We start from the raw sequence: 24,921 nt of genomic DNA on the forward strand, positions 1-24,921 counted from the left end.
GGAGTGGGAGTATGAGAGAGAGTCATAGATGTACAATGTTTTTCTGCATGTTCTAGTGTTTCTAAGATCTAGTACTGGGGCAACTTGAGCACTCCTCCATCCTTATTCCACTCGGCCAGTTCCTCAGTAACTCGGACTTGACACCCAAGCCTGCTCTCGCCATCCCGATACTCGAGCGCAGTAAACAACATGTCCTCCTCCTCCTCACTCGGTTCCTGCACTGGTGCCTCCTCCCAAGTTGGTCGGAAGTGTAAGTGGCAAGTGGCGCATTCGCAATTCCCGCCACACGTCCCCTCCATACCGGGGAGATTGTTGAGTCTCGCAACTTCCAAGAGGGACGCGCCGAGGGGCGCGGAGACAGAGAGGGGCTTGTTGTCGAACGTGGTGAAGGTGAGCGGGACGGTTGGGGAGGAGGCGTATTTCAGGCGGGTGGAGGCCGTGTCGAGCCCGTCGAGACCGCTGAACTCGGAGTGGCCAGAGAGGGGGTCGAGCGTGTCGAAGGATAGGGGGTCGGAGAGTGGGTCGGAGGCCAAGCGGGCCGAGTTGCCCTTTGAGCGAGTGGTAGCCGTCGAGCCAGAAGAAGTCGGCGCACTCTTCGTTGAATCGAGCGAGTCGCCGTCCTCCTCCTCCTTCCTCTCGTTGGCCTTCTCTCTCGACTCTGTGGCGGACTCGGATTCGGCGACAATCCGGTCAACCCTCAGCCCAAGCTGCATCTGGACCAAGTCATTATACCCGATCCTTCCCCTCCAATGCTCCCACATCCCCTTCTCTTGCTCACCCCCGCTCTGAATGAAGCGCAGGAACTTGTCCGCATCGTCCGCAGAGAGATTGCTGAACATGTCCAAGCTGGGATACAGCAGCGCATTCGCCGCCCACTTGTGGCCCCCCACGTGGGCGATTTCGACGATCTCGAGATCCGCTAGCTCCGCCGCGTCAGCGGCGGTGTCGCTCTTGGAGTCCGCGGTGGCGTTGGAGTTGGAGTTGGAGGCAATAGCCGTGCGGAGCGAGTGCACGAGCGGTGTGCCGCGCTCAGAACAGCGGCAATCCCGCGCGCCGTGCGTGCACACCATGATCCTCTGCGTTGCCCGCACTCCCATCCCTGCTATCCAAGGTCCAGGCTGTTGGGCTGTGTACCGCGTCGCGTCCAGGAAGCTCGCCTCGTCCAGTGTCGCCTCGCTGAAATTCGTCCATTTGTAAACCCGTCCGTCCGGAAACACCAGTTCTGCAGGCAGACTCGTCACTCCCTTTAGATCTGTGGCAGTCCCCACCCCGTCATACACAACGTTCATCCCGATCTTGTGTGATTTTAGGGCAAACTGGACGCTCCCGAACAGGGGACACATGAGTTCGGCGTGGGAGGGCCAGGAAGTCGGCGGTACGGGGATGGAGAAGAGCAGTAGCGCGCGGCGATATGGCAGCCCCCTGTCTATCGGCTCGTATTCCACTGCAGGTTTGAAGTTGGGCGGGTTCTCTGATCCTGGGTTTGTGGGGACTGCGATTGGCGTTCTGCTCCTAGACGGACTCGTCGATAGATTTCTGGACGGGGAGAGGCTGCATCGAGATCGAGTGCCGGATAGGCGGGCGGAGTGCGCGAGAGTCGTAGCCGATACGCGCGCGCTGGAGACGCTGGAGACGCTGGAGACGCTGGAGCAGCGCCAAGCGCGCTGGGGCAGTTGTCGCAGAATCATCATCGTTGGTGGAATGGGCGACGCCGAAATCAGACTTTTATCTCGGCTCGGCCATGACGCACCCCCGTTCACCTCCACCGCTGAGTCCGCCGAGCCTTTGCCGATGCAGCCGAGTCCTGTTCTGCGGCCAACCATCTGGCGTCGATTTGCCCGCTGACTGACTCGCCGCCGCACTCAGAGCGAGACAGCGTGGACCATAGACCAAAAGCACCATGCATTTGCTAACAGACTGGTACATTACAATTATTGCGTCGCCTAACTCGTAAAAAAGTGATTGGTGTCTCTATCCTAACCCTCGGGAGACCCCTCCTCCCAAACTCTCGCTCTGCACACCCTTCTCCTACTCCAGGAAATGTCTCTCGTCCATATTCGTAAGACTGGTCATCCCGGGCCATGACCCAGTCGATTAGGCTATATGGTCGAGGACCAGGGTTCGCTCCGCTTACAGCTCGCTCTGGTCGCTCTGCTCGCGGCTCGCTGCGCTCGCCACTCACGGCATCACCGGGGGCCGCTCGGTGGGAATAAAGCTCCACACGGTGCCCATGCCCATGAGAATCGTGGAGACAAAGAGCACCACGTAGTGGAAGTATCGCCACGCCCTGTCGCCGGCCGTCTCGGGCGACTTGAGCATGCGGGGTCCGAGACGGAGCCAGAAGCCAAGCTGTCCGTTAGCACTACTCCCTTCCTTCACTGCGCACGTCGCACTTCGTGCTCTGAGCTCCGTACTCACCGGAAGAATAATGCAGATCAGGAAGGCCGAGAAACTGCCCAGGAACGCGAGCACCTGTCCGAAACCGGGCAGGAGGACCGCCGTCGCCACACACGTCACCGTGATCGCGATACGGCACGCGATGCGGCCGATACCCTTCCGGCCCTCTGCCGCTCCGTCCGGCTCCGCCACGGGCAAGGGCGATTTGGGCCTCTCTCCGATGGTAGAGTCGTCCTCGCCCAGATAGTCCGACACGCCCGCGGTCGAGAACACACTGATCGCCGACTCCATTGCGCCCGTGATGCTGTGCCTCCTAGGCCGCAGCAGGGGGGAGCGCAGGTGCTCCCCGCTGTAGCGCTCGCTGCGGGCGTACTCGGTGCTGGTGCGGCCTTCACGCTCCGCCTCGTGCTCCGCTTCACGCTGCGCAACGACCGCAGGCGCAGGAGCCAGGTTCAGGAATCCCTCGACCGCGACGTTAAGTGGGCGAGAGCACAGGCCAAACTTTGTCAGTGGGGTCACGACGATCATCCACACGGCGACCATGTTAAGAGCGCGGGGATAGCCGTAGTACGGGTCGAGCATCTCGCGCGTGATCTCGTCAGACACAACGTCGCCAATCATGAGATAGCCGGCCGCGCCGGAGATGAACGAGATGGCCGCGGCGATGAACTGGAGTTAGCTTCGTGCCAAAGGCCGTGCAGCTGAGACGAGGCTGTCACTCACGAAAGCAATGTTGAAAATACGGTCACAGCTCTCGGGCTTCTTCATGTCTCTCGCGACGGACGGGATGACAGCGTGCCCTCCAAATCCAGCAAGAACCAGGCCGATACTACCAAGCCAGTTGAGCTGGTACATCTCCGGTCCCATGCGCGTCGGGGCCGGGTCGAGGATGGAGCCAGGCGCCTTGGTCTTCCAGAACCCATCAAACACGACGATGCCGACCAGCACGACCGTGGCGAGGGTGGACATGACGGAGGGAATGGACAGCATGCGCAGCGGCATGAACACGGTAGGGAGGATGAGGAAGAAGCCGATCAGCTTGTAGGTGTCGCTTGAGAGGCGGGGGATCACAATCTCCATCGAGTCGCCGAACAGGACGACGAGCGCGACAGAGAGACCGAAGAGCTCGAGGCAGAACCTGTCGTTAGCTATCAGCAATCCACCGCAAGCTTAAGTCCACTTACAGTCCGTTGACGACTGCTCCGGCCCACGGGCCGAATGCCTTGCGCCCGATATCCGTGTATCCCGTGAGGAGCGGGTCGGAGAACATCATGCGTGCGAGGAGCTTCGCGCTGCGTTGTCAGCTTCATATCCGGCTGCTAACAGCTGCGCCCGCAACAGAAGCCAAACTCACGTGTGACAAGTCAAATACGAGAACGCAATCAGCATGAGCGTCCCTCCAATCCAGCCCGCAAAGGAGAACGCGAGAGGCATGGACAGCAGTCCAATACCAACGAGCACAGCACACGCGTTGAACAGCTGGTCGTCAGTTCTTTCCCATCCTTGCGCAACTCACAGTCTGCCCGTCGCTCGACTCGCCGACGTGCTCCAGCTGCTTGCTCCTCCGGCGCACGACACTCCCCCGCCTGCCAGCAATGCTACTGCGGCGAGACGAGACGGTCGGCGACAAGTGCCCATTGACCCAACGCTTCGGCGTTGAGCGGGAGGGTCGTCGCGGCGAGGGCTGCGCCTTCAGCAGCGGCGTGCTCTCCGTCGGCCGCTCAGCGGGGAGAGGCGCATTGTCCGCTGGCGGGGTGCGGTCCTTGTCCTTGTTGGCGTTTGCCGGCCCGGGGAAGGGATGCAGACCGAGCGATCCGCGCTGGGCATGGTAGCGGTTACCAGTGTAAGTCTGGGGGCTTGTCGCCTCCACGTCGGGAAGCAGGCGGACTTTGATGCCTTTCACCGTCCGAATTTCGGTTCCAGACAGACATCTGCGAGCATGGGAGCAATACCGCGAAGACTGGACTCGACTAGCTTACGAGCATGCTTACGTCCATGCAGGCAGATGTCCGTCCCCGATGAGAAAAACTCCCCGACAACCTGATCTTGGCGAGAGATCTGTCTTCCGTCTGTAGCCGTCGCTGTTGCTGACACTTCAGCCGGCGGGACGCTGGGTCCATTGACTGACCCTGCGCCGCTGACGCCTGTGACGCCGATCACTTCGGCGCCCTCGGCGTGAGTCGAGCCCCAGCGGCCCAAGTCCGGTCTAAAGACCGGCATAATCTTCTTCCTCATCTACTTTGCCTTCTACACGACGCTCTTCCGATCTCATTGTCCGCTGGCGGGGTGCGGTCCTTGTCCTTGTTGGCGTTTGCCGGCCCGGGGAAGGGATGCAGACCGAGCGATCCGCGCTGGGCATGGTAGCGGTTACCAGTGTAAGTCTGGGGGCTTGTCGCCTCCACGTCGGGAAGCAGGCGGACTGGCGGGCGGGGCGTCTGGGACCCGTTCGAGCCAACGCTGGACGAGAGAACTGGCGGAGTCGTGGAAAAGAGGCTCATGATACCACCCCTCTTTGCTGGTAGGAGTGGTGTCGCGAGCGGCGTCGACTTTGGTGAAATCTCCTCCTCCCTCTCCGTCACCGTCGAGAGCGCGAGCGCGCCACCCGCTGGTCCCATGGAGCGCTCCTGCGACTGGCGCACTGGGTCAGTGGGGAAGAACACCTCGCTGGTGGCGCTGTCGTCGTGTTCGTCGCCGCTCCACGCCGACTCGGTGTCGTACTCGCCCGGCGTGCCCGTGTCGGCGTCGCTGTCGTCGGCCGACCACTGGTAGTCGACAAAGGACGGTGCGGACGGTAAGCCGCCGTTGAAGCGTTGCTGTGATCGGGAGTCTGTAGGCATCAGTCGGGTGTCCTATGTCCAATAAGAGGGGTGTGAGGGAAAGAGAAACGGGTGAAGGAGGACGAGACGCGGTGGGAAGCTGCTGCGGTGGAAGATTTTGTTATTGATGGAAAGAAGCTACTCACAGCTGAAAACGAGCTCGAGGGATGAACGGACGACGCCGTCCTTCTTCTGACCTCTGGGCGCCTCGTTGGCGGGGATGGGGACGCTTGTCCTGACCATGGGAGGGTGTTGGTGAGTGAATCAGTCAAGAGAAGGAAGGACGTGAGATGCGATGTGGTGTGGGAGGGGTGGTCGATCGTCCCTCTGTTCGGGTGTGTAGTGCGGGGGGTAGCAGTTACGCGTCACGTGCGGGCGGCGATCGCTGGGCGTTGAACAGGTTACTCGGGTCGCGCCCATCGCAGTTGAGCAAGGCACCGAGCTTGATTCGCTTCCGTCTGTGTTGCCCAGGCTGTCCAGGCTGAGCCTGAAAAGCGCGGGGCCCAGGACGCCCCCGTGCGCCCCCTCAGGTGCCTCAGGTTCCTCAGCAGACGATCCCCCACGTCCCTTTGCCCCACGGCCAATCGGAGACGCACTCGCCGTGGCCATTCCGTTGCACAAGATAAGAGCCACCCAACGAGCTTAGCCGTACTATCTGCCGTATCTCTATTATGAAAAATCTGCATCAAGATAGCGCACGGCTGTTTGCGAATTCATGGGAATCAGACGGCTGTTCCAGCACTTCTAACACCCGAGTATCCCGATAGAACTGCTGCTGCACAGATGTACAACTTGTCCCAGGTTGTGCCGACAGAACAGCGAAAACGGATTGCTCGTCAGTTGGTCGATCGGCGCTGGCGTGCCAAGCAAAAGCAAGGCTCTGCAAGCTCCGGCCCCGCCCCCGGCCCAATCCCTACCAATCACCAGAAACGCAACCGGTGGGCTCGAAATACTAGTCGTACTACCCGATATTTTCCCGGCCCAACGGCCACCATAGGCTAACCGTGGCATGCCCATCGCACCGTCGTGCATGTGTACCGGTAGAGCCGGGTCAACCACCCCCTCAGCTTTGAGCCGCGTTTTACCGCCCCGAATTGTCACTGGCCCACAGAATGGATGAAAAGACATGCCGAAACTGCCGATTGGCTTTGAGACAGTGAAAAGTGAGCCGGAGGCGCATACGGCGGCACACGGCGGCGCACGGCGGCGCTCGGCGCGGCCGGAGCCACCGCGGACCTACCTGCTGTCGAGCTGTCACGTTTCTCATTCCCACTAAGTTTTGGTATGGCGTGCCGACACCTTTTGCGTCTTGCGTCTCGGAACAGGGCCTGAGTTCTCGGAACAGGGAGTCAGATACGGGGCACCGTGATGCATAGGGCGGCGTCCTCCGCCTCCGCTACATGGGGCTACATACTGCGACACAAGGTATGGAATGGACGTGGTGAAGAGGGGGTTACGGGCTGGAACATGCATTGGAGACACCGGTGCATGCGGCATTCCGCGTGACTTGCTCGAGAGCTTGGGTGACTGGCTCGATACGAGCCGAGCCAAGAATGACTTTGGTGGGCACGATGTGGGCTGAAGAAGATCGGCTCGTGGCCCCGCACAGACGAGCGAGCGTCTGACCGAGCTGTCCTGGGTGACTGACACAGGCCAGGTTCACTGGAATCACGCTCCCGACTCTCACTCACTCGCTCACTGACACAACTCATGCTTCCCCGACCAGGAAAGTCCGACGGCACTCTCTCGCATGCAAGAGTGAGAATGCATCGCCCTACTCAGGAGCTGAGGTGCAAAAAGAGTCGCGGTACGCTTCCCACCCTACTGACCCACAGCGTGGGGCGGACAAAGCCAGCGTTCGAGTGTGTCTCTACTGAATCCCCTTGGGAGCGGCCCGAATGGACCAGACTTCAAGACGGAAACGGCTGCACCACGGTGCTCTGGTTCTACACACTTGTTGGTTTGTGTTGCCGTGTGATGTGGAGGAGGGCGGGCAGCGGGAAAGCGCAATGTGGAGGAGGAGGGAGGTGTGTTGGGGACACTGTGGGAGGCCGAGGGAGCCTCATGAGTGAGTGTGGGTGGATCTGGAGGACCTCCCGGCGCCTTAAGGCTAGGAAGACAAAGAGGGCCGCGGGAAAGGAGGGGTCGAACGCAGGAGCTCTCGTTTGCCGTGGGAACCGAGGGAGTCGCACTGTGTGCGCGGCTGTGTGGTTGTGTGCAGTGCGGTGTGGGATACTGAGTGGACGTCGGTGGTGGAGATGCGATGGAGGGGTGGAGGCAGTGCTTGCGACATGACCTGCGCCTCGTCGCTGCTGACCCGATCAAGGGAGTCTGCGCGAGCGCTTACGGTGGTGCGGTCCTCCGCCGCCGCTCAGCCACGCGCATGCGCAGTCTCCGTGTCGCCGACGTTTCTCTGAGTCTGGGTCTCCTTGTTGCCGGTGTGCCAGGTTGATCATCATCGGCCTCAGCACGTTGCTCGGCGAAGGGTGAGGCCATGCCCGGCTCGGGAGGTGTGGCGCCAGTGCTCGGCTCTTCGCCGGTGACACGGGGCAGCAGCACCGTATGGAGCTGCGCGGTCGACACGGGGCTTGGGGAAGAGGTTTCGTCCGAGTAGTCGAGCTCGGGGAGCGCTGGTGACCGTTGTGTCGATGATGGGAAGTGCTCGCGTGAACCTTCAGGGCTCTCGACCCGCCGCTCTTCCGCGCGGAGCTGGGACATCTCGTCAGGCGAGACGACTTTCACCATGCAGCCCAGGTCTTCCAGAGCTGCTGTCAACACGGCCAGAACGAAATCGCCGTTCTCCGGGTTTGCGGCCCAGCGTTTGACGCTGAGGGGCCCGTGCTTCTCCTCCCTGAGCAGACTCGCGAGTAGCTCGGGGTCGGCATCGATGCTGGCCGCAAAGGACTCAGCGTCCGCGCCTAACGGTAAACTTTCGTTCGCTGCGTTCAAAGCCTGGAGGTCCTCAGGACCTAACTGGTCTGAGATGTCGAGGCCAGCAAGGGATCCTCCGAGGTCAAGGCTGAGTGCGTTGGCGTCGTCCGTACTGGCCGTCGTTGCGGTACGAGACTTGCTATGAGTCGACGCAGAGCCAGCGGCCGTCGAGGTGGACGTCGTGGTTTGCGAGCCCCCAGTCCTCGCTGTCCTCGCTGCTCTCTTGTTACACTGCCCTGTGCCGGCCGAACCGGAACTCCCAGACCCTCCCGCCCCGCCGTCATCCTTGTCGTGACGGTCTTCACCACCGGTCGAACAGCCATGCTCCTCCTTGGACTTCCTCGAGGTCTGATGCGTCGACACAGATCTGGCAGTGCGAACCACGGAGAGACGATCCTCCTCCTCAACGCTGAATGGGATGCGCGACCCGATCTGAGCCTCGTACTCGGCGACAGACCGGTTAGTGTGAGCGCCCAGCGCTACACGGTTGAGCGGCGTTGATGCGTCTCGGTGTGCCTGGTCGATTATGGCAGCTCGTATCCAGCCTTGGAACAGACCGAAGGCCTCTGCGTCGAGCTGGCCATCCTCTCTCAACAGGGAATGAGGGAAGCTTTCATGGCTCAGGTTGCTGAGCAGTTCGCGGACGCCGACGACCTTGCCGGTGCTCGACCAGTCAGCGACCTCGACTGCCACGAGCTTGGGACTGAGGACCAGCGTTGTCGCGAAGCGGATGCCTATGAGCGCGCAGTGCGAGGACTCGAACAGGCTATTGGCGTACGCAAGCGACTGCGCGATGCTAACGCGCGTCTGCTTATCGACCTGCATCTGGCGCATGAGGTTCTCGATGTCCTTCAGCGTGCCGTCTTGGGGAAGACAGGCTGACCAGTCGATGGGGCGAATGATACGCGCTGAATCTTCCAGAGCACTCGCACCCCGCTTCCGACCTTTCCGAACAGGTTTGCTCGCGCTCGCCGAGGTGTCGCTGCCGACGCGTTGGCGGGTTCGGCAGGTGGGCGCCCAGAGGGGTAACTTTGTTGGAAAGTGCGCTTTGAAGCTCTGCGGGGGACGCGTGTTGTTGAATGTACGCGTTACCCTTGAAGGCAGCCTTGGTGTAAGCTTACGCTAGACGTCAACACATACCTTCCTCGCGGCTTCGAAAGACCACAGAACGCGCCCAAGTCGAGTCTCAAGATGTCCCCTGGCCGTGCGCAAGCTCAAAGATCCTTGGCAGTTGGACGGCGGAATGTCCCATCTTTGGCAAATGCGCTGATCGGGTGGTGGTTGGTGGGAAAGCGTTGTCGATGGTTAATAGTGAGTGCGCCGCAGTTGACGACTGAGGAAGGCCACCCCGAGTGAATGATCCGCCGATGCAAACTTCCGCAGTCTCACTGCGCCCAAGCCAGTCAGCGATCGATGCGTGCGCGCGTGCAGGCCACTCCATCAGTATGTTAACAACCGCGAGCGCTTTGAAGTGTCTTGCCGCTGCCAACGGCCAACAAGGCCAGGCGACCGATGGCCGCTGCATTGATCTTCCCAGTTTCACAACAATCCCAGCAGTCGTAGCGCGAGTAGTAGCAGCTTAAGAGGTACTCGCACACGGTCCGAGCGGCTACGTCGATCACAGACCGGTCGGCGATGTACGTCCGATATCCAGACCGCTGCCCGAGTTTCCCAGACAACGTCGCCGCGTGGGCAGCGGGGTGGTCTGCCTGATCGCCGCGATGCTGTGACGTGGTGTACGCGACGCTACACTAAGAGCTGATATCGATGTCGACGGCGGTAAAGTCTGCTATCGTTGCCCGTCCAAAAGTTCAGAGAGAGGAGGAAGAAGAGTTACAAGTTGCCCACTGCAAGCATCACGGGCATCGAGGGTTACTCGCTCGGAATGCGGAGTGACGTTGCGGGTGTGCCGAACATTCGCCCGGTGGGCGGTCACCGCCGTAAGGGGGCTGGCTATACCCTGGAGATGAAGGGCGAAGCACCGCTCTTCTGTTCAGATCTGCACTGTGACATCGGTGACGCCTGTCCCTGTGGTAACGTCCCCGAAGCAATGGAAGCTTGTTTGCCCGTCACTTCGCACTCATTCAGTCAGTCATCGGGACCCGTGTGCGTTAATGTGGGTTCCGTCCACTTGGCAGGCGAGCAGACGCAACAAATCTTATCAATTCTTTTCGAAAAGTGGAGGGAGTGACGTTGTTCCTCGCTCGGACTAGTCAGGGACTATCACGGGCAAGGGGAGAAAAGAATGTCTACATCCGAACTATGGTCCGCAGGGTGTCTCCATTTCGAACGCCGAAGGCGGTGCTTTGGCATTAAACAAAGGGGCAGTCACCGACCACTCCTCCTCCTCCTTGGCTCCTCCGCTCTCGATAAATGCAGAATTGCAAGACGAGGCCAGGGGTGTGTCTTGCGTCGGTGTGCCCGTGCAGACAGTCTGTGCTTCCGGCTCCGACGAACGGACAGAACCAGGGCAGCATTCTTGGCAGCTTAAATAAAGCTCAACCCAGATCCGTACCTTCCTCTCCCCCTCCCTCTCCCTTTCATCATCGACCTCCACTCTCCATATCATCATGCTGCTCCAACTGGCGCAGCTCCCCTTGCTCGCGGCCCTCGCGCTGGCCGCACCATACAAGCGCGCAACCACCACCGACGGTGCCTCAGTCGCAGCCCAAAGCTTCGACTATGTCATTGCAGGCGGCGGTCTGACTGGTGTCGTCGTCGCGCGCCGCCTGGCAGAGGCGAACCACCGCGTCCTCCTCGTCGAGGCCGGCGGAGATGAAGAGGGCAACAGCCTCGTCACTGGTGAGTCCCCAGCTTATTTGACTTTCAAACCGTGCTGACAGCAGACGCATCCAAGTACACGCAGTCGTTTGACGTGAGTCACCCACCCACGCGCTCGAGCCCTTGCCGCTGATCGGCGGAGCTTCCTAAATGGTTCAGCTGGGAGTCAGTCCGTATCACAGCTGACAAGCAGAGTGCAATCGATTGGGCCTTCAACACCGTCCCCCAGCCCCAGGGCGGAGGCAAGAGCATGAAGATTCGTGCCGGAAAGGGTCTCGGCGGCTCGACGCTCATCAACGGCATGGCGTGGACGAAACCGCACACGTTCCAGCTCGATGACCTCGAGACGCTCGGAAACGCGGGCTTGAACTGGGACACGCTCGCGCCTTTGGTATGTTTCCCCTCCAATTCCCCACGAGCTATCGTTGCGGTTGTAGCTAATAACAGATGCGGAGCGTTGAGACGTACCACCCCCCTTCGTCCGAGCAGCAGGCCGCCGGGCTCACTTTTGACACCTCGTGCCACGGCACCTCTGGCCCGATTGGCGTCAACATCAACCCCGGTGTCCCCGTCGCATTCGAGAAGGTGTTCAACAACACTGGCGCATCCCTCGGTCCTTACGCCCGCGATCTCTCCTGCGGCAACCCCGCCATCCTCGGCCCTGTCGCGCACAACCAGGTCAACAACCGCCGCTCAGACGCGTACCAGGGGTACCTGTGGCAGAAAGACTTCCCCTCTCTGACGAGTGAGTCGCGAATGCAACGCTGCCCGATTTCGTTTACCCCCAGCTGACGCCCAGTTCTGACCAACGCCGTCGTCGGCAAGGTGACCTTCTCCGGTACGCGTGCCACGGGCGTCGAGTTCCGCGACCAGTCAGGCACGACCCGCACCGTTTCCGCGGTCAAGGAAGTCCTGCTCGCTGCCGGCTCGATCCGCACCCCTGTCCTCCTCCAGCACAGTGGTATTGGTCCCCGCGCCTTCCTCGAGAGCGCCGGCGTGAATGTGCTGGTTGACCTGCCCGCGGGCCAGAACCTGATCGACCAGACGACCTCGACGACCTCGTTCCAATTCACGGGTGGCGCAGCGGGAGGCGGGCAGTCGATCCTGTTCCCCCGCTTCCAGGACATTGCCGGCGGAGACTCTTCGCGTCTCTCTGGCCTGCTCCAGGCAAACCTGGACAAGTGGGCACAGGAGGCTGTCGATGCCGGCGCTAGTGGCAGCAAGGAGGGCCTGAAGAAGGTCATGACGCTGCAGCGCGACTGGATCCTGAACGACGGCGCGGCCGTCGGCGAGGCCTTTGACTGGACCGGCGGCGACAGCGTCAACTACGACACCTGGTTCCTTCTCCCCTTTGGACGCGGATTCGTGCGTATCTCATCCAACGACCCCTACTCGAACGCGTTCACGGTCGACCCGCGGTTCTTCACGAACGAGTTTGACCGCCTCGCCACAGCCGCCACGCTGCGGTACACGCGCACTTACAGCCGCACCCAGCCCCTCGCCGGCATCATTACCAACGAGTGGAAGCCCGGATCAAACACGGGCGACAGTCTCGAGGACTGGCTCAACTTTGCGCGCAACGACTACAGGTCCAACTGGCACCCCATCGGAACGTGCGCCATGCAGCCGAGGGCTGATGGCGGCGTCGTCGACGCCAACCACAGGGTGTACGGCACGCAGGGACTGCGCGTGCTCGATGCGTCCGTGCTGCCTTTCCAGGTGTCGAGCCACCTCATGACGGTGCTGTACGGTCTGGCGGAGCGCGCGGCAGAGGTGATCAAGAAGGATGCTTGTGCCGTCTAAGCACGAGCGGAACACGAGCGAAAGCGAGTGTTGCGGGTCCCCGGGACCAACTCTCGACGATTTGGCATCTGGCGACGCCGACTGGAGGAGCAATAGTAACGATAGCATTTGGACAATCACGACCACGCCCACACGGACCTTTTGACGGGGATACATGCATAATGATACAAACTACATTCTCTTCCACTGACACCTCACAGCGCGTGTGGCGGGTTGCCATCCGTCGGCGTATGAGGCGGAGGCGGCTGCGCCGACTGCCGTTCCCGGGCCCATTCCGGATTGTAGGATGGCGGGACAAGCTCGAGATCCTCCTCCATCCTGCCCGCATCTTCCTCCTGCGCGACCCTCCGGGGTCTCCGTGTCCTCTCCGCCGGCGGCGGGCGGGTCTTCCCCTCCCCCCTTGCCCCGGCACCCACTTCACCTCCAGCCCTCTGCTCGTCCACAGCCCCGAGCCCGAAAGTACCCATACTCCCCATACTCCCCATACCCCCCATACCCCCCATCGTCCCCGTCGCAGGCGTGACGGGGGACGGAGGAATGGACGAGGCAGGAATCGTAGCCTTGATCTCCCTTTCGAGCGGGGTGAGGGGGACAGAGGACTCGGTGCGCGGCCCAAACGTGTGGCTCGACATATTGGTCCAGCTCTCGCCACCAGGGGAGAGAAGCATGTCGCTGTGCCGCGTCTGCGCGCCGGGGGTGAGGAAGGCGCTGCTGCTCGTCGTCGCGGGCGAGTCGAGGGCGTGCTTCGTCTCCGTGACTAGCGGGGGGAGCACTGGCCGTCCACTTGTCTGCGGGCCGCCAACCTGTGCACTCCCGCCCTGCGTCACGCGTCCTGTCCCGGCCCCAGCAGCAGCGGCAGTAAGCGGCATAGAGTCGATATAGGGAGTAGCAGTAGCGCTGTCGTCGACCTCGAACCGATCCCCATTCTCGGACGCCTGCGGCGCATACCCGCCCTTCCGCTGGGAGCGTTTCTTCCCCAGCCGATAGAACAGGAATCCGACGAGCGCGAGCACAATCGCGCCCCCGACGCCGCCGACTACGCCGCCGACGATGGCGCCGACATTCGTCCCCTTCTCCGGATGGGGGTGGTACGGCGTGCCCGTCGCGCTTGGGGTCGGGCTCGGGCCCGGGGTGGGAGTCGTGTCGTTCGATCTGATGTCAGCTCCAGCTCCGTCGAAGAAGGGGGAACTCACGTTCCGTTCCAGAACGCCACACTCGATACGCCAAGCTGCATCGCGACGGGGTCGTCGCCGACGACGAGCGAGGCGTTGTACTTGACCGCCGGATCGAGGGGGATCGCGAACAAGACGGCGGGGATCTCGAACGGCGAGTCGCCGTCGTAGGCCAGATCCCCCTGTAGCATGAGCGGCGGCAGCGGGGTGCAGTCGATCGTGAAGAACTTGCCCCATGGCGAGACGCTGCCCATGACTTGCAGGAACGAGGTGTTGGCGGGCACGTTGAGGGCGAGGCGGGAGAGACGGCTGCCGATCGCTTGCGCGTAGGCTATGTCGCTCGTCGTTGCGATCGACCGGTTCGTGTTCTCGAGCACGTCGGTGACGTTCCACTCTCCTTCGAACCCGAACTGCTTCGTGTTCAGGCGTCCATCGGTGATCACGCTGTAATCCTGCCTGTTCTCCTTCCCGTGCTCGCCCATACTCCCCGTCGTGACCGTGATGTTCTCGATATGCACGGTCGCGTTGCCGCCAAACACGTCGAGCATCACGCGGTGACTGCCCCAGAGCAGCTCGGGGCTTTCAACGAGGACGCCCGGTTCCGAGCTCGGCTGGGACGCGACGATCCGTCCGTCGATCCGGAGCTGCAGTGTATCCGCCGCCGACGCATTTTCGAGGTATCCGTGGAACTTTACACGCGTCAGGGGGAAGATGAACTGGACGTTTGGCGAAAGGCTGCCGGGGCAGGATACTCGGGGGTAGAGGAGTTCACTGGCCGGAGGGGTCGCCCACTGCGTCAAGCTCGGGAAGGAAGGGACGCACGCCCGCCCCGAGCCGCCCGATGTGTAGTGCACCTGCCCCCAGGTCGCGGGGTAGGTCACGTTGAAGCGCGTGTCGGGCTTGAAGTCTTCCTGCGCGCGCACGCCGGCGCCGAGGGCGAGCGCGAGGAGCGCGTGGAGCATCATGCTGACTTCCGCTTAGGTGTTGGCGCGTTAGCGCGATGCTGGGGCGGTGAGACGGTCAGATGAGCGTCGAAGCAACAAGTCGTCTGGGGCGATGAATGAGGGGAAGACAGTCGATATCGCGATGAACAAGCAATGATCAGTGTAGTCAAGCAGTAATGAGAAAGAAGCAAGAACAACAGATGCAGCGCAGCCATCCGGGTACGTCAGCAAAGTCAGAAATCAACGATCGCAGGGTCACACTAGCGCGGATCGCCACGGTGTGGGCCGGGTTAGTACGACGCTTTTGCCGCTGTGGGCCGACATGCTCAGAGAATTTGCGCAGCACCTGAGTCGACAGTTGCTGCCGCTGAAAGGCCTCCAGGTGCGGGGCTGAATGTGCGCCACCACCTGACCATTGCCAAGAGGACAGAGGCTGCAAACTGCTGCTGCACGAGACCAGCAAGTATTCGGACTGCGCACTGGTGGACGGAGTGTGGGTTTGTGGGTGTACGCCGCGGCGGCGGGCGGCGGCACAAACACAGCTATCAGGTGCTGCGCCGGTGCCTGAAAGGTTAGAAGTGCCTGAACGTCATATGCCTCCTCCCGAACGGAATGGCTGCGGCGAAGCCGTGTTTGTGCATCTTGGTCTGGGACCCATGAACGGCTTGTCTGCTTGACGCTTGCTAGTTTGATTGTCGCCAAGCGTGCAGAGAAAGAAGAAATCTAGAAGCCCGCGGAGTGGAGCAATCCCGGTGCGCTAGCACTAGAGCGCTTCGAGTTCCTGGAATAGTAGGATACTAGAGGTCCATTTTTGTCTGTCTGCCGTTGCTGCGTGGAGAGAGTGGACGGAGCTTCGTGTTGAAGGTGGGCTTCAGCAAACCGAGCCGCGGGAGGCTGAGGCTCGTGGAGAAACCTTGTCCGCACCGCCTGGTCGACTCCGCCAGGTCCGCTCCCGCTATAAAGCGAGCCTGCCTGGAGACCGTCTCGAGCTTCACCCCAGCGAGACATTTTTACTTTGCTGTGTGTATGTTGAGGATAACTCGGCATCTTGTGAGAAGCAGGGTCTCAGGCTAAATCGATTTGAGAGGAGTCGGCGTGTAGCAACATCCGCTCACGATCATTCCTACCACCTCTTACTCCTCAACATTGATAGACATCGAACGAGACATTGGGCCCCGGACAGACCAGACACCGCAGCCGATGACGCCGAATGATGAGCCCGATGGCCGCAAGCAAGTGCGCGATTAAGTGACCGACGGCGTCCCTCCATAGTGCCCAGCGGCCACCAGGCGACACGCACGACAGCGCTCGGCACCGACCCATGGCGTCGCGTGGGAAAGCTCCCGCTGCCGATCAAAGCCAGCGCCTCCAGATAACCTCGTTGAGGGCCTCGAGGGCTGCAAAAGTCCGCGACGTCCGCGAGCCGCCTGGCTGCTGCCGTCTAAGACTCCGCATCCGCTGCATACCCAGCATACCAGTGACCTCATCTCGTCTTTCCTACACTCTACACTCCGACACTCGCTCGCCATCGACACCGACAGCGACCGCTCGATAGCATACGTGCCACCTCGACGCCGGGACTAGTAGTATCAACAGTTGCATACCTGCGGCTCGAGCAGACTCGCACGACCTTGCGCTCCGCGTTCCTCACCTTCTCCCTCCATCATGGCGTCTCGACTCGCTCCCGGCCTCCGTCTCCTGGCTCGGAGACAGGTGCAGCTTTCCGCCCGTCGTCTCCCTCCGGCGCCGCTAGTGCCCGCCTTCCCCCGCTACCCTCAGCGCAACTTCTCCTCCACCCCCCGACGACGTGACGAGGACGATGACCGCCGGCGCTCTTCCTCCTCCTCGTCCTCCTCCTCCTCCTCCTCCTCACGCTCCAACCAAAAGTCGGACCCCAACTCAGACACGAACCCGGACGGCTCCAAGAAATCTTCGTACCAGCGTTTCAAGGATCTGACAAAGACGTACGGCTCCTACGCCGTGCTCATGTATCTCGCGCTCTCCGCCGTGGACTATTCGCTTTCGTTCGCCTTCGTGCATGCGATCGGCGTGGACAAGCTCGAGCCCTACGTCGACCGCATGACGCATGCGTACCGCTCCCTCCGGTACGGCAGCGAGGAGGCCGACCGCATCCAGGCCGAGCACGAGGACCGTCAGGAGGCCGCCGCCGACGCCGCCGAGGAGAGGCGCACGGGTCACAAGAAGGAGGTCGCTTGGTACAATAACAAGCAGCTCTGGGCCGAGGCCGCGCTCGCGTACCCCATCCACAAGATTTTGCTCCTCCCTGTCCGCGCGGGATTGACTGTGGCGTGGACGCCAAAGGTCGTCAACTGGCTGAGGGCACGGGGATGGATTGGAGCGGTGAGTCATCACGAGTCCCGCAGTCCCGAGTTCTGCTATCGGAGCGTATGCTGACATTACAGGCGGGCACGAAACGCGCAGCGCAGGAAGGCGCCGACTTTATGCGCGAGCAGGGCAAGCGGGCCATGGACGCGGCCAAGAAGGCGAGGAACCGCGACTAGATCCTGCCTTCATCTCACAATATCTCACCTCTCACTTTTTTCAACACAACATAGAACCCATCGCAACGCGTCTCCACACGCTACTTATAGGCAAATTACAACTCGAGCATGCATCTCTAGAGCAGAGCAAATGGCTGCGTCGGTATAGATATAAGATGAAGAGATCGGTGCGAGATGAAGGAGTGAGAGAGAGAGGAGAGACGAGAGAGACCAAACGTCAACTTCAATTTCGAACCGGCGGTTCGTCAAAAATACAGTCGTCACGGCAAACGGCACAAGACACAAGACACGGCGGCGGCGCATGAGAGAGCGGCACACGCTCGCGCTGACGCGCTTCGCGTGCGCGCTCCTAGAGAACCGTGCACACCTTCTTCTTCGGCTTGCGCTGCTGTCCCGCTGCCGGCCGGTCCGCGGGCGTGAGGACGGCGCGGATCGCCTCGTCAAACACATTCTTCAGTCCCTCCTGCGTCTTGGAGCTCGCCTCGACGTAGCGCACCGCGCCGACCTCTTTCGCCATCTGCATGCCCTGGTTGTACGTGATGGGCGAGAATCGCCGCTCACGCAGCCGCTGGATCGTCGTCGGGTCGTCGCGCAGGTCGAGCTTGGTTCCGACCAGAATGATTGGGACGCCGGCGGCGTGGTGTCGGATCTCTGGGATCCATTTCTGGATTGTCAGCTGATACCGTAAAAACACCAGCTGCGTCGAGGCAGCGGTTCGGCCGCGTTCCGCATAGTCTAGAAGCTGTCTTAGACGCCAAGGGGCACTCACCGTCTTGATATTCTCAAAGGATGGCGGAGAAATCACCGAGAAGCACACCAGGAACACGTCTGTTTGCGGGTACGACAGAGGTCGCAGGCGGCTGTACGTCAGCTCGACCGGGCACATCGACAGCTGAGCCAGACTCGGCACACACTGTTTACGCGATCCAGCAGCGCAATGGGCCAGCGGGCGACTCACTCATAGTCTTCCTGTCCTGCCGTGTCCCATAGTCCGAGCGAGATCGGTCTCCGGTCGACGAGTACTTGCGCCGAGTAGTTGTCAAACACCTGCTGTCAGCTACACGGCCAATGCTCTAGTAGCTCAACGCACAGTCGGGACGTATCTGATGTCAGCTTTATTCCTATACCATGAAGCTTGTGCTCACTCTCCGGGGAAGGCATTCGTCGTGTACGAGATCAGCAGACATGTCTGGACGTAGTCAGCATCAACATCAGATCAACAGTCGTCTCTGTTAGCCCGACAGCCTGACAGCACCAGCTCCTCGGCATTGCGCGAGTTCCTCGGGCAGAAGACAACGTGGGCCGCACGGGGCGAGGAAGACAGGGAGGGTGTGCACGAACCTTGCCGACTGCACCGTCTCCGACGACAACACCTGGTCTGTCAGTTTGGACACTTGGGCGCTTGGCATGACGCGTTGCTAAGGAGTCATGTTGTGATCGGACGAGCGCGAGCACAGGGAAGGGGGAAAGAGTAAACTCACACTTAATCGCTTGGATGTTGTGGTTCATCCTGGGCGATCACTCTCTTTCACGCTATCGCTCTAGTGAGTCTAAGGGGGACGATGATGGCACGGGCGGTGGATGGCGCGATGCAAGATGGTGATGGGGTTGGTGGGATGGCGAGTGGACGCAAAAAGCGGCGGAGGGGGCTGGCAACTGGCTGGGCGCTGGCTGGCTGGCTGGGTGCTGCGTTCGGCGAGGCTGGCTGGTTGCAGGATATGGCGATGGGCCGGATACAGGGGCGGCAGAAAAGAGCAAGGGGGGGAAGGCGAGGGAAGAAGGGTAATCGACCTGAAACGATGACCCTCGGCGTGTGCGTTCCGGAGTTGATCGGCGGGGGGGAGAGGGGAGGGAGCTGGGATGTGATGAGCTCGACGATCCGATCTGACGCCGAGGTATGGGTATATCACAGCGAGAACGGAGCCGGAGATGGGACAGAGGATGGCGGAGATGGAACAGCGATCAGGATAGGTGACTTGCAAAGGAAGGAATGCGGGTCAAGTGGTTCATGAGGGAGCGATAGGTTGTGAGTGGATGTAATGTTGGCTGGCGGATTCAAAAAGTGGATGGCCTGGATTGGAACATGGAACAGGGCACTGAAAGCCAGTCGCCCCCCAGCAGCCAGCGCCGGCTGAACGGAGAGCGGTAGTACCGGACTCGCCCTTGGAACCCTCGAATGCTGAATTCTCCTTTACCAGGGTCCAGCCTCACTCCTGGGTCCCCCTTCTACCCAGTCAACAACGCTCACCGCCCGAGGCCCGGTCTCTACGCGGTCTACGGGTGCTCTGCAGGCACCGAGCACCGAAAGCTTAGCATTCACTAGATAGCACCGACGTCCTGCCATATGCCCATATCCTCGCTCGCTGACACGACCATCCCGGCCTTTAAGCTCGACCTGTCGCTGCCATTCCATTCCTCCCAAACCCCCTTCCCGTCCTGTTCCATCATTCGTTCTCTCCCCGTCAGAACATTGTCATCAACTCTCTCCGTCCTCCCTCGTGGTAGGCCGTGTCGGATTGGTTCACTGCGGACCCACCGTTCACTACTCGCTCTCTCCACATCAAGTGAAAGCAAGGAGGGCAAGGCACATTCAACCCACAATTCCGCGGCGTTTTCAGCGATCCCAGCACCCGTCGCCCAGGACTCCAGGACTTCCGGTCCGGGCCCTCCGCGCTGCATGTGAGGGTCTCTACGCCTTCCCTCATTTGGATGCTGTCACGATCGCAACCGTTTCTCGACATGATGAACTACTGATCGAGAACTGCCCTTGATTTCTCATCGCGAACATCGCGTCCCCCACATTGCTCCCTCCTAATCCTCACACGACGCATTTGCTTGTTCTGGCTCGTGACCAGCCATGCATCGCCATTCGACGCTCAACGTCATCACCGCAATGCAGTGCATGCATGTGGAGAAATGGGGGACGATTCGCCTCTCCTTGGCGACCGGCCCGAAGTGTCCGGACGTGCCTTCCTCGGAAGGAAGACAACATTACGCGATCTGACTCGCCCCTTCGTACTCACCCCACCCCACGCCGTTTTCCACTGTTTCTGGGAACAAAACCCCATTCCTCGTTGTCCAAACTCACTGAAACACATCGTTCACTGGAATCTGCTCACTACACCAGCGCCAGTGCTCTGTGCGAAATTTGCGAACCACCATGCGCTGGTATTTCAACGCTTCCGAGTCACGTCGGGCACACCTTCACCAGAGCCTGAGCGTTCTCGAAAACGCCCAATCCTTCTGTGACGCTACAGATCGCACAATGACTCGTCCTCCTCCGATCCTCCGTGGACAACGGTCCGTGCACCTCAGCCAGGCCTCATTGAGCGACGTCGACGACGCCCGAATGTTTCCTGCACGTGTTCGAGGTCCGAGCTCAAGCAACTCACTCGCACACAGACACAAACAAAGCCATCTTCCATTGTTATGCTGATCACCTTCACTTACCACTCTCACTCCTCGATCAATGGTCGAGCCATCAGCGAGCCTCTTGACGCAATCCCTTCTCGCCCTGCTAATGATCGCGGAGATACGGGCAGACGACAGACTCGGCAGCTACAGCAGCTCGATCCCCATCATCCGCGGCACAGCTGCGAACGTTGTCGCCGTGAACATTGGAGAACCGGGGCAGCAACTGCAGTTGGCGTTGAGTGAGCTGAGAAGAGACTTCATATAAGCTGACTCCAGCGACGGGATCCGACTACATGGCAGTGGTGAACTCAAGCTGCACGAGTTGCATGCAAGATGCTGTTGGGTGAGAAGCTCGTCCGATATGATATCTGAGACATGCAGATTCAACACGACGAGCTCTCAAAGTGTAGGAGTAAGCTGCAATTCGCTTACGCAGCTCACCGCAGATGTCTGAGGCTTTGCTTCGAGATTTCGAATATCCCCCAGGACGTCCAAGAGCGAGCGGCTCCTTCATCACGGTGAACAGAGCTGTAGGCGAGGTGTCGGACAGAGGGAGCGTCCTCGTAATCAACAAGATCGACATAGAGTCAGGGCAGAGAGGTGAGCGGAAGCCAACGACCATGACGCCAGGTACAGATGGTTTCTTCGGGCTAGGGATTAGTAGCGTGAGTTGAGGAGATGGTTTTCGAAGCTAAACAGCAGACGGACAAGGAGCGAAGCTTCCTCTACACTGCGACCGGCGGGCGGTTCACACTCGGCATCGACACGGAGAGCAGTGATGGCCTTCGCACGGTTGGTCGTTTAGACTGGGGTGGTGTGAACAAAGATCAGACTGACGGCGATTTGTGAGTTGCGCCACGCTTCTGGCGAAACTCATTTCAGCGAGTGGATCAAGACGAATGCGAGCTGGACGATCGGTATCGAGAGCATCGGAATACGAGGTGGAAGCATCGTGGGCGACAACTTGCTGGTGAGCCGAAAGGCGCTCTCCTTTAGCTATCAGAGCCTCTTCTTTAGCTAACAGCAGGCCACCATCGACCCCGGTCTCGGTGCTATCTATGCTCCCTTCTCCGTTGCTAGTGACTTCTACGCTCAGGCGCAAGAGGCCAAACCCGTCAAAAACGCTGACCGTGCTCGGTGGAAGCTTCCCTGCGACCAGAAACTCAAGTTTGAGTTGAAGCTGGAAGACGGTCGAGGTTTCGGTGTACCGCCAGACCTCCTCCGGATCAAGGAGGGAGATATTTGCTATGGAGCTGTCTACGCCTGGGCCAACCACTCGACGCCGGACAACAGCGGCAAGATCCGCCTGGGTACGCCCTTCCTTGACGAGTGGTACACGTGAGTTAACGGAGGTTCCCTTCTGAACTAACGACTCGGGCACTATACTACTCCGAGGGCGACCCTCAAGTTGGCTTCGCGAAGCACAGGACCCGCGGCGAGCCAGGGCCGAACGGCAAGCTCATCGGTGGTCGTGAGTCCCGTTTGCAGCTGTAAGCATCTCCTCTGTAGCTGACACCCAGTCATCGGCTCCCTCGTCCCGCTCATGCTCATCTTCCTCGTCGTCGTGCATGCGCGCAACACGTACACAATACCGGCATGGCTGGACCGGCAGTACAGGGCAATGTACGACTGGGAGCAAGCTGCGCGGGCGCAAGCAGCCATGAGAGCCGGTATGGCGCCACAGCCTCTTCCGCCCATGCCCTTTGGTGCTCGTATGCTCCACGGCATCCTCGGTCCGCCGCGCGAACACTTCAACCCTGCCTACATGGAGCCGATGATGCACCCAATGCGAGGCATTACGCCCGCCCCGTTCATGCCCCCGCCGGTGTGGCCACCTGGACAGCCGGGCATGCCGCCTCACATCGCTCCGGGAATGACGGGTATGCCTCCGCCAATGCCGCCTCTGCATCCCGCAATGACTGGCATGCCGCTGCCGATGCAGCCGCCGCTCCACCCAGCGATGACCGGCATGCCGCCACCAATGCACCCGGCACCCTTGCACCCAGCGATGACGGGTGTGCCACCGCCCATGCCACCACCCATGCAACCTGGGCCGCCGCCAATGCAGGCGGTGCAGCCCATGCAACCGATGATGACCGGCGCCGTCCCAGTCCCGGTCCAACCAATGCCGACGGGCATCCATCCCACAATGCAACCCGGCCTCGTGCCGCCGCCAGGTCTCGCTCCTCTCGGCCCCCAACTCACAGGCCGTCCGCGAACAGCTGCGCCTCAGCCTATGCCGCAGCCTATGCCTCAGCCGCAACCCGCCCCAGCACCGATGCCACAGCCCATGCCGGCGCAGGCGCCATACCCGGCAGAGTTTGGGGGCATGCCGCCCGGGCATAGGGCGCATCCGAGCTGGAGTGGGAGCGCGCTCGCTGTCTCTGAACAAGCTAGGGAGCAAGCTCGGCAGGAGGTTATCGACATTATGCGGCCGTATAGTCAGGCGATGGGACCGGGTAGGAGGTAGTTTCGGTGTGCACTGTAATGGCATGAGCATCTGTGATTGAGGTGTACTCCCTGCATGCAGGAGGTGCAGAAGTGCTGAGGTTGCAGTGGCGTGTGGAGTGCGGAGCAGCCTAGCACCCAAGATCTGGGCCCAGCCCCCTCACGCAGTCACCGTAACTTCACGTTAACGCTCGTTCTCAACGACCAACCCTCCTGCGAGAATGGCGACCCTGCCTTGATCACCAGTGACGAGTGGCGCTTCTAGGTTCGATCTCACCCCAGCCATGGCCAGCCAGGTACGCTCCCCACTTACGCGACCTGTGGCCTGTGGCTTGGGCTAGCTGACGAGCTAACGGGGTAGACTACGGTCCATGACCGTTATGAATCATCGACCTTGTCTCTCAAGTCACGCGTGCCCCAGCTGCGCCCCAATCGTCCCGGAATGCGCAGTGTTCTGCTCGCACGATCAACTTATGACGCGACCTCTGGACCTTCCTTCTTCTCACTCTTCACCCAACACTCTCATTGAACTATACCTCCTCTACTTCTACCTTCTCTTACTCTATCTCCTCTTTCTCTACCTCATTTTTCCTTTGCCTCCGCGGTCCATAATGAGCGAAGTGTCAGCGGCGAGCCCCGAGCCGCCGGCGACCGCTACCGCCTCGGCCTCACCCTTTCTCGTGATCCAAGACCATTCTCTCTGGCACGATGGCGACTTTGTCCTCATGTCCAGTGATGGGTGGCGATTCCGCGTCCTGTCGCATCACCTCTTCTCGGCCAGGTATGACTTCCAGCTCCACTCCTCCCCGCACCACGCCATTCTTGCATCTTCACTGACATTAGCCCCGTCCTGCGCGACGCACCCTCCACCGGCCTGCAGCAGATTGAGTTCACGGACGAAGTGCTCGAGCGCGCAGTCGTCATCGACCTCGCCCTAAACCTGATTGTTCACAATCGCCTAACCCGTGACAAGTACGACCACCTTCCCCGCCAGCCCAATGACGATTGCGAAGCTGATGAGGACGATGAGTTCGACGACACCTACCCCGAGTATGACGGCAACCCACCTGCGCTCTCTGGAGGTCAACTGAACCTGTACTGCGACGTCATTCTGTTCTTGCAGAAGTGGGACTGCGCCGCCGCTCTTCGTGCATTCGGCCTCGGCATTCTGGAACTCCTCGTTATGCGCCGCATCCGTCCCGCAGATGCGCTCACCTTGGGCATGCTCAGCAGCGACGCTGATCTGTGCGCCGCCACCATGTCCAGCACAATCGGGTGCAAAACATTGCGCTTGGCCAATTTCCCGCTCCGTGTTTGGGAACGCGCCGAGCCCAGGTTTCTCTGGGCCATGGGGATGGCGCGCGAGCTTCAGGTGGAGGGGGAAGATCTTGGGTCGCTGTTTCTGCAAGAGCTGCAAGTCGCTGAGGAAGGAGAGCTGTCCAAGTATGTACTGCAGGGAACGGAGGGTCTAACAGCAGGGGACCGATCTTCTACTGAGCAAGCAATCAATCGCACACTGTGCAGTGCTTGCGGCGAACACTTGGAACCCTGGACGCTTCTTGATGAAATTGCAGTTCAGCGTCTCACCTAGTCATCTGTATGTACATTTTGTAACCTCATGCCAGTTGTATGTATCCTCTGTCCGATAGTCATGTGCCATTCCCGGAGCTGAGAGGCTTGATGACACCCTCTC

At 60.5% G+C, this 24,921-nt stretch overlaps 8 protein-coding genes across 8 annotated transcripts; 4 read left to right on the forward strand and 4 right to left on the reverse strand.

Moving 5' to 3' along the window:
• Window positions 1-68: 68 nt before the first annotated feature.
• A1Q1_05450 (amino acid transporter) lies at window positions 69-5,456 on the reverse strand (the record flags this gene model as incomplete). Its single annotated transcript, XM_014328088.1, has 9 exons — window positions 69-1,635; window positions 2,183-2,373; window positions 2,419-3,066; window positions 3,121-3,535; window positions 3,582-3,682; window positions 3,914-4,293; window positions 4,377-4,603; window positions 4,654-5,224; window positions 5,360-5,456. 9 exons carry the CDS (start codon window positions 5,454-5,456, stop codon window positions 69-71), a joined length of 4,197 nt encoding a protein of 1,398 aa, XP_014183563.1.
• Window positions 5,457-7,556: 2,100 nt separating this feature from the next.
• On the reverse strand, window positions 7,557-8,978 carry A1Q1_05451 (uncharacterized protein; the record flags this gene model as incomplete). Its single annotated transcript, XM_014328089.1, has 1 exon — window positions 7,557-8,978. The coding sequence occupies one exon, from the start codon at window positions 8,976-8,978 to the stop codon at window positions 7,557-7,559; it is 1,422 nt and encodes a 473-aa protein (XP_014183564.1).
• A 1,736-nt stretch (window positions 8,979-10,714) lies between these two features.
• A1Q1_05452 (glucose oxidase) lies at window positions 10,715-12,728 on the forward strand (the record flags this gene model as incomplete). The annotated part of the gene is made up of 5 exons (XM_014328090.1): window positions 10,715-10,946; window positions 10,991-11,019; window positions 11,119-11,316; window positions 11,373-11,670; window positions 11,725-12,728. The coding sequence occupies 5 exons, from the start codon at window positions 10,715-10,717 to the stop codon at window positions 12,726-12,728; spliced, it is 1,761 nt and encodes a 586-aa protein (XP_014183565.1).
• Window positions 12,729-12,922: 194 nt separating this feature from the next.
• A1Q1_05453 (uncharacterized protein) lies at window positions 12,923-14,865 on the reverse strand (the record flags this gene model as incomplete). Its single annotated transcript, XM_014328091.1, has 2 exons — window positions 12,923-13,880; window positions 13,922-14,865. 2 exons carry the CDS (start codon window positions 14,863-14,865, stop codon window positions 12,923-12,925), a joined length of 1,902 nt encoding a protein of 633 aa, XP_014183566.1.
• A 1,644-nt stretch (window positions 14,866-16,509) lies between these two features.
• A1Q1_05454 (peptide alpha-N-acetyltransferase) lies at window positions 16,510-17,366 on the forward strand (the record flags this gene model as incomplete). Its single annotated transcript, XM_014328092.1, has 2 exons — window positions 16,510-17,205; window positions 17,268-17,366. 2 exons carry the CDS (start codon window positions 16,510-16,512, stop codon window positions 17,364-17,366), a joined length of 795 nt encoding a protein of 264 aa, XP_014183567.1.
• Window positions 17,367-17,715: 349 nt separating this feature from the next.
• On the reverse strand, window positions 17,716-18,875 carry A1Q1_05455 (rho GTPase; the record flags this gene model as incomplete). The annotated part of the gene is made up of 6 exons (XM_014328093.1): window positions 17,716-18,101; window positions 18,172-18,279; window positions 18,325-18,413; window positions 18,512-18,555; window positions 18,708-18,784; window positions 18,848-18,875. The coding sequence occupies 6 exons, from the start codon at window positions 18,873-18,875 to the stop codon at window positions 17,716-17,718; spliced, it is 732 nt and encodes a 243-aa protein (XP_014183568.1).
• A 2,351-nt stretch (window positions 18,876-21,226) lies between these two features.
• A1Q1_05456 (uncharacterized protein) lies at window positions 21,227-23,250 on the forward strand (the record flags this gene model as incomplete). The annotated part of the gene is made up of 6 exons (XM_014328094.1): window positions 21,227-21,445; window positions 21,492-21,625; window positions 21,663-21,750; window positions 21,805-22,118; window positions 22,208-22,251; window positions 22,301-23,250. 6 exons carry the CDS (start codon window positions 21,227-21,229, stop codon window positions 23,248-23,250), a joined length of 1,749 nt encoding a protein of 582 aa, XP_014183569.1.
• Window positions 23,251-23,701: 451 nt separating this feature from the next.
• A1Q1_05457 (uncharacterized protein) lies at window positions 23,702-24,819 on the forward strand (the record flags this gene model as incomplete). The annotated part of the gene is made up of 2 exons (XM_014328095.1): window positions 23,702-24,009; window positions 24,072-24,819. 2 exons carry the CDS (start codon window positions 23,702-23,704, stop codon window positions 24,817-24,819), a joined length of 1,056 nt encoding a protein of 351 aa, XP_014183570.1.
• Window positions 24,820-24,921: the final 102 nt, after the last annotated feature.

Source organism: Trichosporon asahii (assembly GCF_000293215.1).
Source record: "Trichosporon asahii var. asahii CBS 2479 unplaced genomic scaffold scaffold00005, whole genome shotgun sequence".
NCBI classification, from domain to species: domain Eukaryota; kingdom Fungi; phylum Basidiomycota; class Tremellomycetes; order Trichosporonales; family Trichosporonaceae; genus Trichosporon; species Trichosporon asahii.